At 53.7% G+C, this 15,388-nt stretch overlaps 1 protein-coding gene across 2 annotated transcripts; it reads left to right on the top strand.

The window, feature by feature from the left end:
• Positions 1 to 221: 221 nt before the first annotated feature.
• LOC136019474 (UAP56-interacting factor-like) lies at positions 222 to 11,511 on the top strand. Of its 2 annotated transcripts, none has more exons than XM_065689707.1 (9): positions 222 to 334; positions 1,388 to 1,531; positions 4,786 to 4,928; positions 7,383 to 7,519; positions 8,034 to 8,115; positions 8,511 to 8,551; positions 8,637 to 8,711; positions 9,482 to 9,593; positions 10,351 to 11,511. In XM_065689707.1, exons 1-9 carry the CDS (start codon positions 253 to 255, stop codon positions 10,444 to 10,446), a joined length of 912 nt encoding a protein of 303 aa, XP_065545779.1. In that variant the 5' UTR covers positions 222 to 252; the 3' UTR covers positions 10,447 to 11,511. The 2 variants fall into 2 exon arrangements, with proteins under 2 accessions (XP_065545779.1, XP_065545778.1); XM_065689706.1 differs by having other exon boundaries at positions 8,508 to 8,551.
• The last annotated feature ends 3,877 nt before the right edge of the window (positions 11,512 to 15,388 follow it).

The raw sequence follows: 15,388 nt of genomic DNA, 5'->3' as shown, positions 1-15,388 counted from the left end.
GGATGCCCCCATCCAGCCTCCTTGTAGCCCCTTCAGACACTGGAAGCTGCCCTGAGGTCTCCCCGCAGCCTTTCCCCTCCCGGCTGAACAGCCGCAGCCCGTCCCTCTGCATGTCAGGGAGCCCCGGGGCAGGGAGCTCCGCAGGGGCAGAGCGGGGCCCGCTGTGTCCGGGGCGGGGGCCGGCGGCGGGGCCGGGCCGGGCCGCACATTCCGGGCAGGCGCACTGCGCGGCGGCGGCGCCCGGTCGGAGCCATGGAGGCGGAGGGGCCGGAGCCGGGGCCGGTCGCGGCGGCGGGGCCGGAGCCGGGGGCCGAGGAGATCGACATGTCCCTGGGTAGGTGCGGCCTGGGCCCGGCCTCGGGGGGCTCCTTGGTGCGGGGTCGGGGCGGGCAGCGCAGCGTGGGGCGGCCCCGCAGGGCTGGTTTGTGCCCTCCCGTCCGCCCGCACCCGGCTGCGGTGGAAGCGGATCGCGGGGGGCGGAAAGGGCTCCAAAGCGGTCCGTGTGCTCAGCGGGCAGCACCCGGCTCCGGCGGGGAGAGCCCCAAGAGAACGATCGCGGTACTGAAATGGAGCTGGAGCCGTGCCGGGGCGAGGGGTATTTATAGCAGCCGGGGGTGCTGCCGCTCCGCTGGCACCGGGAGCCGCGCAAGCAGCACCCGCGGGGCCGCCGATCCCGGGGGCTATCGCTGTGACATCGCCGCATGGAAGGAAAGGCGGCGGATCCCAGACGGGTTTGGGTTGGAAGGACCGTAAAGAGCACCCAGTCGCAACCCCTGCCATGGGCAAGTCATCCCTGGGTCAGCTCCCTACGCGGGAGCTCGTGTCATGTCCTCCCAGCAATGAGCCACTTGTCAGGAATAGCGCAACATTTTCCACTGTGAACTCAAGCTGATCCCTTGGCTGATGCACCCGTGGTTTAATGCTGCTGGAAGGGTTTACAGCAATAGCAGCTCCCTCAGTTGTCATTTACCTTTTTCTGTTTGCTGATGTGATACTCACAGAACCCCAGCCTGGTTTGGGTTGGAAGGGCCCTTAAAGCTCATCCAGCTCCAACCCCTGCCATGGGCAGGGACCCCTCGGGACCCCTTCCACTGGAGCAGCTTGCTCCAAGCCCCTGTGTCCAACCTGGCCTTGAGCACTGGCCAGGGATGGGGCAGCCACAGCTTCTCTGGGCACCCTGTGCCAGCGCCTCAGCACCCTCACAGGGAAGAGCTTTTGCCTAAGAGCTCATCTCAATCTCCCCTCTGGCAGGTTTTAATGTGTTGTTGGTTGGTTTTACAGGTTGTTGGTTGGTTTTAACATGTTGTTGGTAGGTTTTAATGGGTTGTGGTAGGTGTTCCAGGTTGCTGGTAGGTTTCACAGGTTTCCCTTTGCTGTTTTGATCTAGATGACATCATAAAACGCCACCGAAAAGAGCAGACAGACACCAGCGCCGGGGGGGACAGGCGAAGGCCGCAGGTCAAGCCCAGGAACTCAGCGTACGGGTACGGGCGGCCCCGCTTCCGTGCCTGGATGCAGAGGAATTTGCAAGGTAGGTGAGGCCTGCCGAGCTGGAGACACCTTTGTGTAACCAAATACAGCTCCTAAAGCCTTCTATCTAATCCCTGTGTGCCTATGAGATGCACTCAGGCGCTGAATAGCTTTTCTGTCTGCATAATGGAATATCAGGGCCTTTTCAGAGCATAAATTCATCCATTTCTCTCCCTTCCACCCTCTCATGAATTACTAATTCAAAGTGACTTAATATCTATTCTCTATTCCCTTTAGCTTTGCATATTTTAATTATGCCTCTTCCTAATCCTCTTTTTCCCAGAACACACTTAAATTACCCCTTCAGTAACTGTCTTTGATAGCTCAGTTATTGGAGCTAATTTGTCACTTTTGCCAACCATGCTATTTTTATGATGATACCAAGTGATCATACACTAATCTCTGCTTCCACAAGCTTTCACCTACAAACCACTGTTATCTGCTGCATGAAATGCCACCTCTAGCACCATTTTGCTTTATTTTTTCCCCTTTAAATCACTTCAGTGCAGATTTTGGTGGCATTTTGTAGCAGTGTCTTTGCAGCCTTCCTCTGGAGTGCCAATGGCACATGAGGACAGTGGGATTGCTGGGAGCGATCCTGCTTGGCTCCAATCTGCCTCCACTCCATGTTCTCGGTCTCCAGCACAGAATTGTTCCAGCTCAGAACAGGATGATGACTGTTGCCCTTTGCAAATTGATTTTCTCTGTCAAAGCACAGGCTTTGATATTCTTTCACACTCAAGCGACTACTCTGGGTCAAATAAAGTGAACAAAATACCTTGTTTGAGCTGTTCTCAGAACAGAGAACTTTCCTCTTCATTTCTAGATTTATTTCTGCTACTCTTAGTGTTCCCTAGGCTTGAACTGAGTCTGCATTCAGCCCTGCCAAGTGCAGGCACTCACCATACTATGTGGTGCTGATGCCCGGAGCAGTTCTGTGAAGCTCAGCACAACTGGGAATTTAGCCTGTAATTACTCAGGGGCTCATTTCACTTTGGTCCCTACTGAAACGCAGACCCTTCAGGGCTGGGGCGTGATAACTTATCAAAATGACAATCAGATCAGCCCAGTGCTGTAATGACGGAGGACAGAGAGGGGTATTATGCTGATTAAACCAGCAAGAGCATTCGTACCAGCGAAGTGCGTTATCCCTCCAGGAATAGGCCTTAAACAATCTCCCCAGTGGGAAAAGAGGATTTTTAATGGCAAGAAATTTGAATTTCAGATCTTCTTGGAAAAACAGTCTGTCAAACATGAAGGCTTCTTCCCAGACTGGGCTTGCTGGGCAGAGGAGCTTCTTGGCCAACTGAGGTGTGCTCAGCACCATGCCCTGAGCATGCACCCAGGTGTGGTGGCTTCCCCACATGTTGTTGCTGTGGGGTTTTATCATAGAACCCCAGACTTGTTTGTGTTGGAAGGGCCCTTAAAACTCCTCCAGCTCCAACCCCTGCCCCGGGCAGGGACCCCTTCCACTGGAGCAGCTTGCTCCAAGCCCCTGTGTCCAGCCTGGCCTTGAGCACTGCCAGGGATGGGGCAGCCACAGCTTCTCTGGGCACCCTGTGCCAGCGCCTCAGCACCCTCACAGGGAAGAGCTTCTGCCTCAGAGCTCAGCTCAGTCTCCCCTCGGGCAGGTTCAAGCCATTCCCCTTGGCCTGTCCCTACAGGCCCTTGTCCCAAGCCCCTCTCCAGGTTTCTTGTGGGAACAGACCCAGAAGGGAAAAAAGGGCCATTCAATACAGTGAGACCACGTCTGGTCAAAAAGACACAGATTGTCCAAATTCAGGTGTTTGTCAGGAGAACATTTACACACCTGCACTTCTGCAGGGAGAAAATTCTATCATTTGCAAAGAAGATAGCCACTGGCCCCCCAGAGCTAGTGAACAGCATCGCATTTCTGTGGGTGCTTCCAGCCAGCACCCTGATTTGCTGCTCAGGAGCTGCTTTGCATGGACATGTCCTGGTGCCCTTTTGTTTTAGAGCCAGGGCAGCTCAAGTCACCCTCCCTTGGCCTCCAGTGTAACCAGCCCAAGCTGGCGCCAACCAGTGACACACCCTGGGGCTGGAGCCTTCATTAATCACTGTGGTGGTGGCCCCTGACAGCAGCATCACTGCTGCCTCAGGGCGCTTCATTCCTGACTGTTCCGAGTCATTATGAATTGCTGTGATGCAGGAATCGATGGTGTAGGATCAATACATGCATCTCACTGTTCTGGAGTATGTATCAGTGAGGTCCAGGGTTACTGCCTTGCAGCCCTCTGCCATGCCTGGTCGTAGAATCATAGACTCACAGCCTGGTTTGTGTTGAAGGGACCTTAAAGTTCATCCAGCTCCAGCCCCTGCCATGGGCAGGGACACCTTCCACTAGAGCAGCTTGCTCCAAGCCCCGTCCAACCTGGCCTAAGTGATCAATACAACTGTCTGAGTACGTACGCATGTTTCACTAGTGTCTATAGCCGCTTGGAAAAGGTCTACGTTATGACTGCGGAAGTTTATCATATGAAGTAATTAGGCTTTAGTGCACAGTGCCTCTGTCTGACATGGTGCCTTCTCCTTGCTTGATGCTTCAGCACACTTCAAAATCATGAACAGGCTTAGGGGAAGACACCGAAGGCAAGACGGGCTGTTGATGTGTGTGTGCTATGCAGGGAGGTAAAACAGCAGCAGAAGGGGCACCCTTCAATATATCCAGTATGTCAGGATATGTCATGCTAAAAATAACTAAAGAAATAGATATATATTAATATATAAAAAAGATGGTCTGGTCTTCACTTACCAAGTGCTATAATGTGGGCACATAGAGCTCTCCCAGGCTGCTGTGGGACTGAAAGCTCTAGTCACTCGTGTATCTGTATCCAAAGGCTTTTTCCATTTCACGGTGAATTCCCAGCAATGGGAGCTCTGACAAGAGAGTGACAGGTTTCCTGATGCGAGTGTTCCTGCCTTTATTAGGAGGCAGGGTTGCGGAAGGCTTTTCTCTTTTATATTCTTTCAAATTAAATCCCAGAGCCATCAAATCACAGAGTGGTTTGTAAGCGGCTGTGAGTCCCACACAGAATGGGAATTATTATTGGAAAGATAAATTATTTAATATTCTGCAAAGTTAATTTACTTTTCTGGACTAACGTAATGTGATTCTTGCATCTATTCCTACAGACACTCCTATATTGTGTTAAATTCACTGTGTAAGCCACTGGCAAAACTGTAAATGTGAACTGAGCTTTGAAGGATGCTAAACAAAGAGTTTGTTTTTCGTAGGACCTGCCCGGTTTAGAAGAGGGTTTGGACAACAACAGTTCAACAGGAGACAATTCAGGAATGCTGTGCCTGGTCCCAGGAGAAGAGCAGCTGCTGCATTGAATGGAGTGAGCCCTTTAAACCGCCAGGCATCGGCTCCAGAGGTATGGGGGTGAGGAAGGCAGAGCTGTTCCCAAATGTCATGCGGAAACCTGCTGGGGTTTGTGATCCTGGATCTCCCCAAAGAACAATCTGCATAACAAATGTCCAGGCACCGTCTCATGTGTGCCTGTAACCGCATTTGTGTGCAGAGGTGAGTGCAGGCACACGCATATAAAATAGCAATTTTCCAGTTGGTTTTATGAGCTTATGACTTGGCATAATTGGAGTGAATTGGTTCCCGAGGGGTTTACAAAGACAAATTTTTTAGGAATGTGTTCTTAAAGAGTTTAAAATATTTCCATAAAACCAAATGCCAATTCATCACATCTTACTATTGCCATTCAAAGGAGGTGTGTTAGGATTCACCATTACTTGTCCTCCATCCGGAGCATCTTTCAACATGTAGTGAAGGCAAAGACCAGGCTGTTGGTAGCTTCAGGTAGCTTTGGTTTAGAGACGTACTTTTCACTAGCAAGTGGATATCCCCCCTAGACACGCTGATTCCCGGGGCTATGAAGCCATGGGACAGATTGTCCATATTCTTCCGTGTAAAATGCTTGATTTTTCATTTGTGGCTTTCCCTTTTACAAGATTAAGTGTTTTGGTCTTATCTCTGCTCAAAAACACTTAAAAAAGAAAAGACTGAAATATTTTCATTTGGTTTTTGGAGCTATTTTTAACACTTGAGATGAGAAGGAAGGGCCATGTTCACCCTTAAAGTCATTCTCACAGCTGTCTGCTGAGTGTCACTACCATGAAACTGGCTTGGTGTAGAGGGTGGAAATCAAGTGAATAGATAGTCCTGTGTGAGAGGGGGTTGTTCCTTCTGCGCTGGTGGAGATCCACTCAGTTAGGAGGTCATGTATTCTCAGTAAGCTTTTAAAACCACACCAAAGTGGTGAACATGATGGGACACTGAATGGCTGTGTCCTGGAGGTATAAAGAAGAGAGCCTTAATTGAGCATACATGTGCATGATGTGTGGTTATTCCTGAAAGGAAAGTGGGATGACTCAGATAGTGCGCGGGCCTGGGCGCTTCCAGGAGGGATAAGCAGTTGCTAGGAGGCATAACTCTGCTGTAGCTTCCATTTTGCAGAAATAAACCAAGTGGGAAGAATGTGGAACCACATTCCCAGTTAGTGGGGAGGAACGCTGGTGGTGGTTGTCCCACAGAAATAAATGAGTTAGAGCCCGTGGCAGTTGGTATTAAGTAGCTGCAGGAGGACCTACACTGCTGAGGGGGTCTTCTGATGTGCTTCATTCCTCAGGGCTTGGAATGTGCAACGAATGTGTCCAAACAAGAAAGAGTCAATGACCAAAAAGAAACTTGAGCAAAGCTACAAAGCTTTGCTTGGGTGAGGCTTGCTCTCCATGGACTCATTCTGGTTTTGGATTTCTGCACCATTAGAATGAAATGCTCTTCCTGGTACTTGTAGTTTGCTGCCCACGAACCGAGTGTTGACAGCAGTGGATACTGACTCCAAATGTTGAGGCTACAGCAACACTGCTCGGTAGAAATATTCCTGGCATAGATACAAAAGGCCATGTAAGAGGCCAGTTTTTAATAGAGTTACTGAGGAATCAGGTCCCAGCAAGAAAATATCAAAGGAGGAAAATAAAAAGCACTACCAGTGCAGGGTTGTTCTGCCGTGAGACTGAAGTTGCAAAGGAAAAACAGTTGGGAATGAGAATACGTGGAATGTTGAGCACACAGCATGGGGATGAGCCCCCTCTGAAGCAAATGCAAGTGGTTCTGAGAGCACGGAGGGAACCATGGCTGTGTCAGTGATCAGCGCCCGCACTGCAGGGCAGGATGGGGAGATTCCCCCCAAGACAGAGCCAGAGAAAATACTGGATCAATGGAGGAGTGGAGGGAAGGATGGTCATGTCCTGGCGCTTGTGCTGCCTCCATGAGGGATATGGAGCTGTTGCAGTAAGTCCAGAGGAGGCCATGGAGCTGCTGCGAGGGCCGGAGCAGCTCTGCTCTGGAGCCAGGCTGAGAGAGCTGGGCTGGGGCAGCCTGGACAAGAGAAGGCTCCTAAAGGGGAGACCTGAGAGCAGCTCCAGTGCCTAAAGGGGCTGCAGGGAACCTGGAGAGGGGCTTGGGACAAGGGCCTGTAGGGACAGGCCAAGGGGAATGGCTTGAACCTGCCCGAGGGGAGACTGAGCTGAGCTCTTAGGCAGAAGCTCTTCCCTGGGAGGGTGCTGAGGCGCTGGCACAGGGTGCCCAGAGAAGCTGTGGCTGCCCCATCCCTGGCAGTGCTCAAGGCCAGGTTGGACACAGGAGCTTGGAGCAAGCTGCTCCAGTGGAAGGGGTCCTGCCCGTGGCAGGGGCTGGAACTGGATGAGCTTTAAGGTCCCTTCAACACAAACCATTCCATGCCTGCATGGTTGCTGTTTCATGTCTTGAGGCTGTGGGGCAGGTGGCAGTGGCTGAGCTCTCGCTGCTCTTTCAGGGCAACACGAACAATAACGCTTTCTCCAAGAGCGGCAGCAGCAGCAGCATCATGCAGGCAGAGGGACGGCGACGGCCACCCCCAGGCCCCAGGAGGTTCAGAGCAGCCGCTGCCAGTGCCCAGGCCGCAGGGAGAAGGTAAAATCTTCAGTAATTTGGGGATTTGGGGATTTTTTGGCTTCCAGCGGTGCCCTGGGCAGCTCTGGGGCTCTGCTGGGAGCAGCTGCATCCACGTGTTCATGCAACAGGGGGAAAATGCCCCTGGCAGTGTTCAAGGCCAGGCTGGATGGGGCTTGCAGCAAGCTGCTCCAGTGGAAGGGGTCCCTGCCCATGGCAGGGGTTGGAGCTGGAGGAGCTTTAAGGTCCCTTCAACACAAACCAGGCTGGGATTCTGTGATTTTTTGATCTGTTTTTAACAAGCAGAGCTCAGCACCAACACAAACTGTTGCTTCATTTGAGCAGAAAAACAAGTTCCTCTGAACAACTTTGCTGCCAGAAAACCTGCTGGGCTGAACTTGGTAACAAAGAGCTGCATTTACTTCCCATACTGCTTTTTAATCCCAAGCTGGGTTAGGTATTTCAGCACTTAACTTCTGGAGAGACCTGGCATCATGCTCACCTATGTCCTTTTCTCTGTCCTTCTTCCCCGCAGACCTTTCCGGCTGAACAGGGCACCAGCCTTCCAGCACAAGCGGATGCAGCAGCAGTTTCTCAAAGCCAAATTTCAGAGGGGGGTCAGTATCGTGACGTTTTCTGTTCTCTTCTGATGGAGACAAGCCTTCGGTTTTACCTGTTGTATCTTTGATCCCAAAAGTTCCTGGGACAGGTGCAGGACTTTAACAATGAGTGTATTGCTAGGGGATTATTTGCAGGACAGGCAGATTTCCATGCAGTGGGTCCAGAGAAGGGAATGGAGCTGGTGCAGGGCCTGGAGCACAAGTGTGATGGGGAACGGCTGAGGGACCTGGGGGGTTCAGTCTGGAGAAGAGAAGGCTCAGGGGGGACCTGATGGCTCCCTACAAGTGCCTGACAGGAGGATGGAGCCAGGAGCGGGATGGGACAAGAGGAAATGGCCGTAGTCACTGAGAGCTAATCCTTAAGTAATTATTTCAAATGCATTTCCCAGCAGATGGATGTTGATGGCGACAGGAAACCACCACGGATGAGAAGGTAACTGGTGACCCAAGCACGCTGCAAACACGCCGTGCTCTTGCAGGCTCGGCTCGAAGCTGGATCCATGTCACTGTCTCGGCAGGTGGCAAGTGAAACCCAGCCCTGGCGCAGTTCTGACGGTGTCTGTGGCCAATCCTCAAGCAGGCCAGGCTGGCCCGTGAGTAAATGGAGGGGTTTGTTCATGTGGGAACCCTGCAAAAGCATTCCCAGTCCCTTTAGAACTATGGCAGCTTGGCTTCTATGATCCCAAAGTGGTTAGCAAATGATGCCTTGTTCCCTTCTCAGTGTATCTGCCAGAGGATGTTGATTCCCATGTGGCTGGTTTGTTACCCAGAGTAGGAAAGGGGATGGCAGCCTGGCCGTGCCCCAGATGGGGTGTCCCCTGCACCATGGGGACATGGTGTGCTCCCTGTGCTGCAGGGCAGCAGCTTCACGCCTGGGCTGAGCCGGGCCCTAGCACCATGATGAGTGCAGAGAGGGGTGGTGAGGGCACTTGGCATGTCCTGGGTGCAGGGAGCACCCTGTGATAGACTTGACATGACACAGTCCTCAGGGCTGGCACAGCAGCTCTCCTGGCACCCTTTATGGAACCACAGAATGGTTTGGGTTGGAAGGGACCTTCAAAGCTCATTGAGTTCCAACCCTCTACAAAGAGCAGGGACATCTCCATGTAGTCCAGGTTGCTCAGAACCACATCCAGCCTGGCCTGGAATGTCTCCAGGGATGGGGCAGCCACCACCTCTCTGGGCAATCTGCCAGTGTTTTGCCACCCTCATGGTACACAGTGTCTCCCTCACCCACCCTACCATAAGATGTACCGTGGGCCACAGGGGCACCTGAGTGTCTCCTCCTTCCCTTGCTGGTCTCAGGCATTAGGCAGCGGCTGCCTTCACATCCAGGGTGACTGCAGGTCTGTGCTCTCCCCAGGCCCGGATCCAAGCGCCCGTTCCTGCGCAGCCGGAGGCCGCCGCCGCGCGCAGCCAAGCCCCAGCCCAAGGGGGTGCTGCTGAGGTTCAACTTCCGCGCCATGGCCAACCAGGTAGAGGATGGTCGACGGCACAGGCAGCACCCCGCACCCTGCAGCAGCCCTGCCACTAACCCGGTCACGCCACGCTCAGGTCTCTGGGGCTGCCGGTCGGGTTTGTGTAGCATGACCTGGGGGCAGAGGCCCGTGTTGGCTGGGTTGCTCACTGAACTGAAGGCATCCGAGAAGACTGTTCAGCAGCTACAGACTCAGCCCAGTTTTCCCCACTCCGTTGTCCCCTCTTGGCCTGTCCATGTGCTTGCTTGGAGTGGGGAGATCCTGCTTGTGAGCGGTCCTGGACGGCAGGGACTGTTCCACTGTCAGTGTTTTCAACTCCTCAGAGACACACAGCAGTTGTGGGCTTTGCTCTCTCTTTGCTTTGGTGACCTTCTCAGTGCCAGTTTTGTGCTGAAGTATGGTCCAAGAGCCCTGGGGCAGGTCAAAGATCCTGCTCCAGCTTCTTCACTGCTTGTTTGGACGTTCATTGTCCGGATGGTTTGGTTTTACTTGGTGCCTGGTGCTCAAATGCCATGTGCTTGCTCCTGTTGTTGCTGAGGATGGCTGGTATCTTGGGGCTAGGTGCTGCTTGAAACTGTTTTCCAGCTGCACCCAGTCTGTCAAGCTCCTTGTCTCCATGTGCTGAGTGGTTTAATTGACTAACTGGCTGTGAAGCACCGTCCTGACTGATGGGCTTTAATCAATACCCTGCTGCAGGTTTGGCCATGCTTTGCCACGAGGCGCAGGACTGACTCGGTCTCCCTTTCCCCTGCAGACCAGCCTGACGCTGGATGAGAGGTTCTCTGGTCTGAGGAATAAGAGGCGCTTTACAGCAGCCAGGAGCGCCGGCCGGACAGTCACCATGCCCTAGCACCGCTCCTCAGGGACTGCCCTCACAGTCCAGGCCCCACAACGGGCAGCTCAATAAAGCTCAATAGATTTATTTCCTCCAAGATAGCTACTTTGGCAACGCGCTGTCTCCTTCCTTACACTCAGGGTGAATGAGCGAGTGAGGGCAGGTACAAGACAGGATGAGACCTGGGGCCGGAACACAGGAGCAGGGTGATGCATGGGAACGAGTGGAGGTGGATTTGTTCTGCTGCTGATCCACAGGGCTGGCACCAGCCCTGTCACCCTGTGCTGCCCTGCAAGAGGGAGCGGGGGCCAGCTCCAAGCCATACCCATGGAGCCTTCCCTGCATTGCTCCATGGGTGGGAAGGGTTGAGGACACGGCTTGCCTACTCTGGGCTCAGAGCGGGCAGCAGAACACGTGCTGCAGCAGTGGCACTGGTGGGATGCTCAGCTGCCGCATTCCCCACCATCCACCTCCTTGCCCGGTTTGTTCCCTGTGCTGGAGGCGTGCTGTGTCCATCCTGAATGCATCCTGCTCTGCCGACAGGCCTGAGCACCTTGTATTTCTCTTTGGTTTGCTGTGCTGTTGTGACCCCTGCTGCTCCCCGGTTGCAGGGATGGGGTGGACATGTGGTGCTGCCGGCGGGACTGTCCTTGGCATGGAGCACGCACAGTCTGCTCCGGCCCCAGTCAGGTTTTCCATAGCTGTACATTAGGGATGTGGTAGGTGCAGCTCCGCCTGTGCTCAGAGCACCAGCACAATCAAACCAGCAGCTGCAGGAGTGACCCAGGGCTGCCAGCACCCCGTAAATGGGGGCTGAGATAACGAAGTCCTGTGCCAGCCATGAGTCATGGATCCATTCTCCAGCCACTGCTGCAGCCCAGCACCAGACACTGGACACAGCCTGGCACTGGGCTCGGAGCTGCACTCATTACAGTAAATACTTGATAGGCTGCTTTACATGTTACACCGGGCGTCTAACAGGGGACTGGGCTCGGCTGGTTTATAGCAATGTGTGAGATGCTGTTAGTGACAACGCGGCCATGTACGAGTCCGATGCACTGAATAAAACACTAACCTGTCCAGTGTCACCTCCAGTTATTTCCTTTCCTCCAACAGGCTTCAGGACCTCGGCGTGGGTGCAGCACAGCTGCATGGGCTGCATGGGTGCATGTCAGAAGGCAGGGGTCCCGGTCAGTACATGGGCGCTGGGATCGAGCATCCTCAGCGGGTCTGCCAATGGCACCGAGCTGTGTGGGGCGGACACAGGGAAGGGATGGGATCCCCACAGGGCTGCTGAGTTGCCGTGCGGCGAGAGGCCAAACCGGCTTTGTACGGACGAGAGCTCGGGAGCAGAGGAGCAAACCCAGCGCGCTGAGAACGCGCCGGGCCGGGCACGGAGCGAGCCCGCAGGCACCGAGCACCCCAAGGGGGCAGCAGCCGCCTGCGGGCCGGGCCCGGGGACCGAGCACGGTGCAGCCGGGGCGCATCCTTGTGCCGTGGCGGCCGGAGGCACCTCCGGGGTAGCACCTCTGGTGCAGTGAGACCCGTGCAGGGCCCTGTGGGGCAGTCCGGGGGTGGGGGGGGGCACCGGCTCACGCGTGTGGCCCCGCTCGGGGACTGCACTGAAGCCGCAGTACCGGTGGTTTCTGCCTTCGGTCACCGGTATCCTCCTGTTTAACAGCACCGGGTGGGGTTTCTGCCACTGTTGTTCCTGCTGTTTGCTTTCTGTCTGCTCGCCTGCGCCTCAGAGGGGGGTATGATGAGTGAACAATGCGATTCGAATCTCATGAAGGTGTCCCTGTGGCAGGGGCTGGAACTGGATGAGCTTTAAAGGTCCCTTCAGCCCAGACCAGTCTGTGGCTCTCTGAATGTTCATTCCTTTGCACAACTGGAATTCACAACACCGTGTTGTGTCCTCCCTTGCAAGAGCCTCTGCTTGTCCTCTGCCTGGAGCCAGACCCATCTCTCTGGTCACCTTTGTACCTTTTCTAGCTCTGCTGCATCTGCCTGAAGCACCAGGGCTGAAGCATTATCCATTATTATCCATATGGACTTACAGGGATGCTCTGCTTTGGTTTTTGTTCCTTTTCTAATAATTCCTAACACTGCAGTTGCTTTCTAACCCAGAATAAGCACTTGGAGCAGGCAATGGTGAGGCACATTTACATTGGCTTAATGAAAGCAGCTTTCATAGAACATTTTCCGCAGAAGCTGCTCTGAGGCCTCCACGCAGCTTCTCCTCCCCAGGCTGAGCAGCCCCACTGTTCTCAGCCTGTTGCATGTTGGACCGTATTTTCTTCCCTAGCTTGAAGCTATAAGGCTGAGAAACCCACAGGCTCCTGCACACCCATGGCTCCTAGGGAAGACGCGGACCTCTAGGGATGTTTCAGCGCAGTCCTTCCTCAGGTGAGGCTGTTCACAAGTGATTTTCCATATCACAGAAGTGTTATCATTACAGAACTGCAGTGGTGGACACTGGGAGCTGACCGTCAAGAGATGTTTAGTCTGTTGCTCCAGACACGGGAACTGCAGCTCCGTTCTGGTCCGTACCCAGGCATTTTCTGCATACCAGCGTTAGCTGTGGTCAACAAAGAAATCTTGGATGGGTCAACAGTGGAATCCTTTAAGCAAATGCACAGATGAATCCTTGTGCTGGCTCTAGGGTAGGAGAAAGTCTGACTTTGGGATGTGTGCTCACTGCAATCCCAAGAGGAGGTGTGAAATGCATTGAGCTCTGTCAGACACCTCCTTGGCAAGGACGACTTTAGTGTGGTGCATTCATAGCTGGTATTAAATCATGGAATCATGGAATCAACCAGGTTGGAAAAGACCTTTAAGCTCATCAAATCCAACCGCTCCCCAGCACTGGCAAGGCCACCACTAAAACTCTGGATGGGGTTATCCATGTTTCAGGGTTGCTTGGAGCAACCTGGTCTGGTGGAAGGTGTCCCTGACCGTGGCATCCGAGTGTCAGCAAGCACCAAAGACACTCTTTTTCCAGGGTCTCCTTGGGCAGGGGGTCCCCAGCACAGCTCATGGCTGGGATTCCCACTAAGCAACCCCAATGGGGAAAAAAGGAGCCTTTTGGGGTTTTATGTGTCTACAACAGCCCAGAAACACACCAAGAGCCCCAGGTCTGGTTCTGGAGCAGCCCTGGAGTTACAGATGAGCAGGCGCCTTATTGAGTGCGGTGGATCCAATAGTGCCGTAGAAGCACTTGGATTCATGCTGATCAGTGTGCCAGGTCACGAGTCTCTGGTGCAAATGAACACCACAGCACTTCTGGAAGGAAAAGGAACTTCAGTGCACTGCATACAAGATGTTCTGGTATTTATAGCAGCTGCAGCCATGGTCATTAAAATAGACAGTAATTGCAGCGCTTGTAAAGCAGGGCGATAGCAGAATGGAGCCACAAACAGAATGGGAACATGTACCGATTCCCACCCAGCACCAAGCGTTAATGTGAGGCTTTATCTTCTGGTGCAAGCCCTCAGTCACATCCATGTGTGGTTCTTTTTGCTAGCAAACAGGCTAGGTGGTACAGATCATAGCATGTGCACTTAGAGAAGTTCAGTTTATGTCCGTTTCAAATCACAAGCTGGTTCTCTGCTGAGATGCTCCCTTCCTAGGGCCAGCCAGGAAAAATACTCCAAATGGCATGGATTGAGCCTTACCGGGCACGCTGTAAGGGTAGGCAGGAATCCTCCGGGCAGCCAAGTGGAGGCAGGGTCAGGGCGAGAGCTTTTCCTCTCTCTGAGCCATCCTGCCACAGCCTGTGCTAGAAATGAGCTCTGCACAGACCCTGGTGCACACAGAGACCACAGAACCCCAGCCTGGTTTGTGCTGAAGGGACCTTAAAGCTGCTCCAGCCCCAACCCCTGCCACGGGCAGGGACCCCTTCCACTGGAGCAGCTTGCTCCAAGCCCCTGTGTCCAACCTGGCCTTGAGCACTGCCAGGGATGGGGCAGCCACAGCTTCTCTGGGCACCCTGTGCCAGCGCCTCAGCACCCTCCCAGGGAAGAGCTTCTGCCTAAGAGCTCAGCTCAGTCTCCCCTCGGGCAGGTTCAAGCCATTCCCCTTGCCCTGTCCCTACAGGCCCTTGTCCCAAGCCCCTCTCCAGGTTCCCTGCAGCCCCTTTAGGCACTGGAGCTGCTCTGAGGTCTCCCCTTCAGGAGCCTTCTCTTGTCCAGGCTGCCCCAGCCCAGCTCTCTCAGCCTGGCTCCAGAGCAGAGCTGCTCCGGCCCTCGCAGCATCCCCATGGCCTCCTCTGGCCTCGCTCCAACAGCTCCACGTCCCTCTTGTGCTGCTGCCCCAGAGCCGGATCAGGGCTGCAGGGGGGTCTCCCCAGAGCGCAGCAGAGGGGCAGGATCCCCTCCCTGCGCTGCTGCTCACGCTCCGGGGTGCAGCCCAGCCAGCTGTGATGTGGCACAGTGGGTGCAGCTCTGCAGAGGAGCAGGTAAGAGGGGATGTGAAGAGCATATTTTGGGCATATTATCAGGCATTTTAATTCCAAACTGGTTTTTGCTCTACATTCCTTTAGGCCCTGTGAAAGCCCTGGTGACTCTGCTTTTCCAGTAGCACTTGTATTTTTTAAAGCCATTAAAACAGGTCTCACCACAAGCCCGGATGTACCGACAATCACAACTTTGCATGTGTCAGGTTTTCAGGCCTACATCCATTTTCTTTTTGCTGTCGTTTTAAGCCATATTTAAACAAAAGGGTTTCTGCATCTCAGCTGCTCAGTGAATTCTCTGTGGTTCAGCCTTGCTGAGTGGCACCAATCGTGGTCACTAAGCTATAGAAACGCTTGATGAGGTTTTTTCTCTCCCCAACTTTATTTTTTTAAACTCAGCATTCCCAGGAATTGCTGCTGCTTTTTAAACCACCTGACAAAGTAAAACCCACACAATGCCAGAGAACTGAAAGATTGTTCCACATTATTTTGCTCTGTTTGCTC

The sequence above is a fragment of the Lathamus discolor genome, chromosome 9 (assembly GCF_037157495.1).
Source record: "Lathamus discolor isolate bLatDis1 chromosome 9, bLatDis1.hap1, whole genome shotgun sequence".
Taxonomy (NCBI): domain Eukaryota; kingdom Metazoa; phylum Chordata; class Aves; order Psittaciformes; family Psittacidae; genus Lathamus; species Lathamus discolor.
The sequence above is the reverse complement of the archived record's forward strand: the minus strand, read 5'-3'. Positions and strand labels throughout refer to the sequence as shown.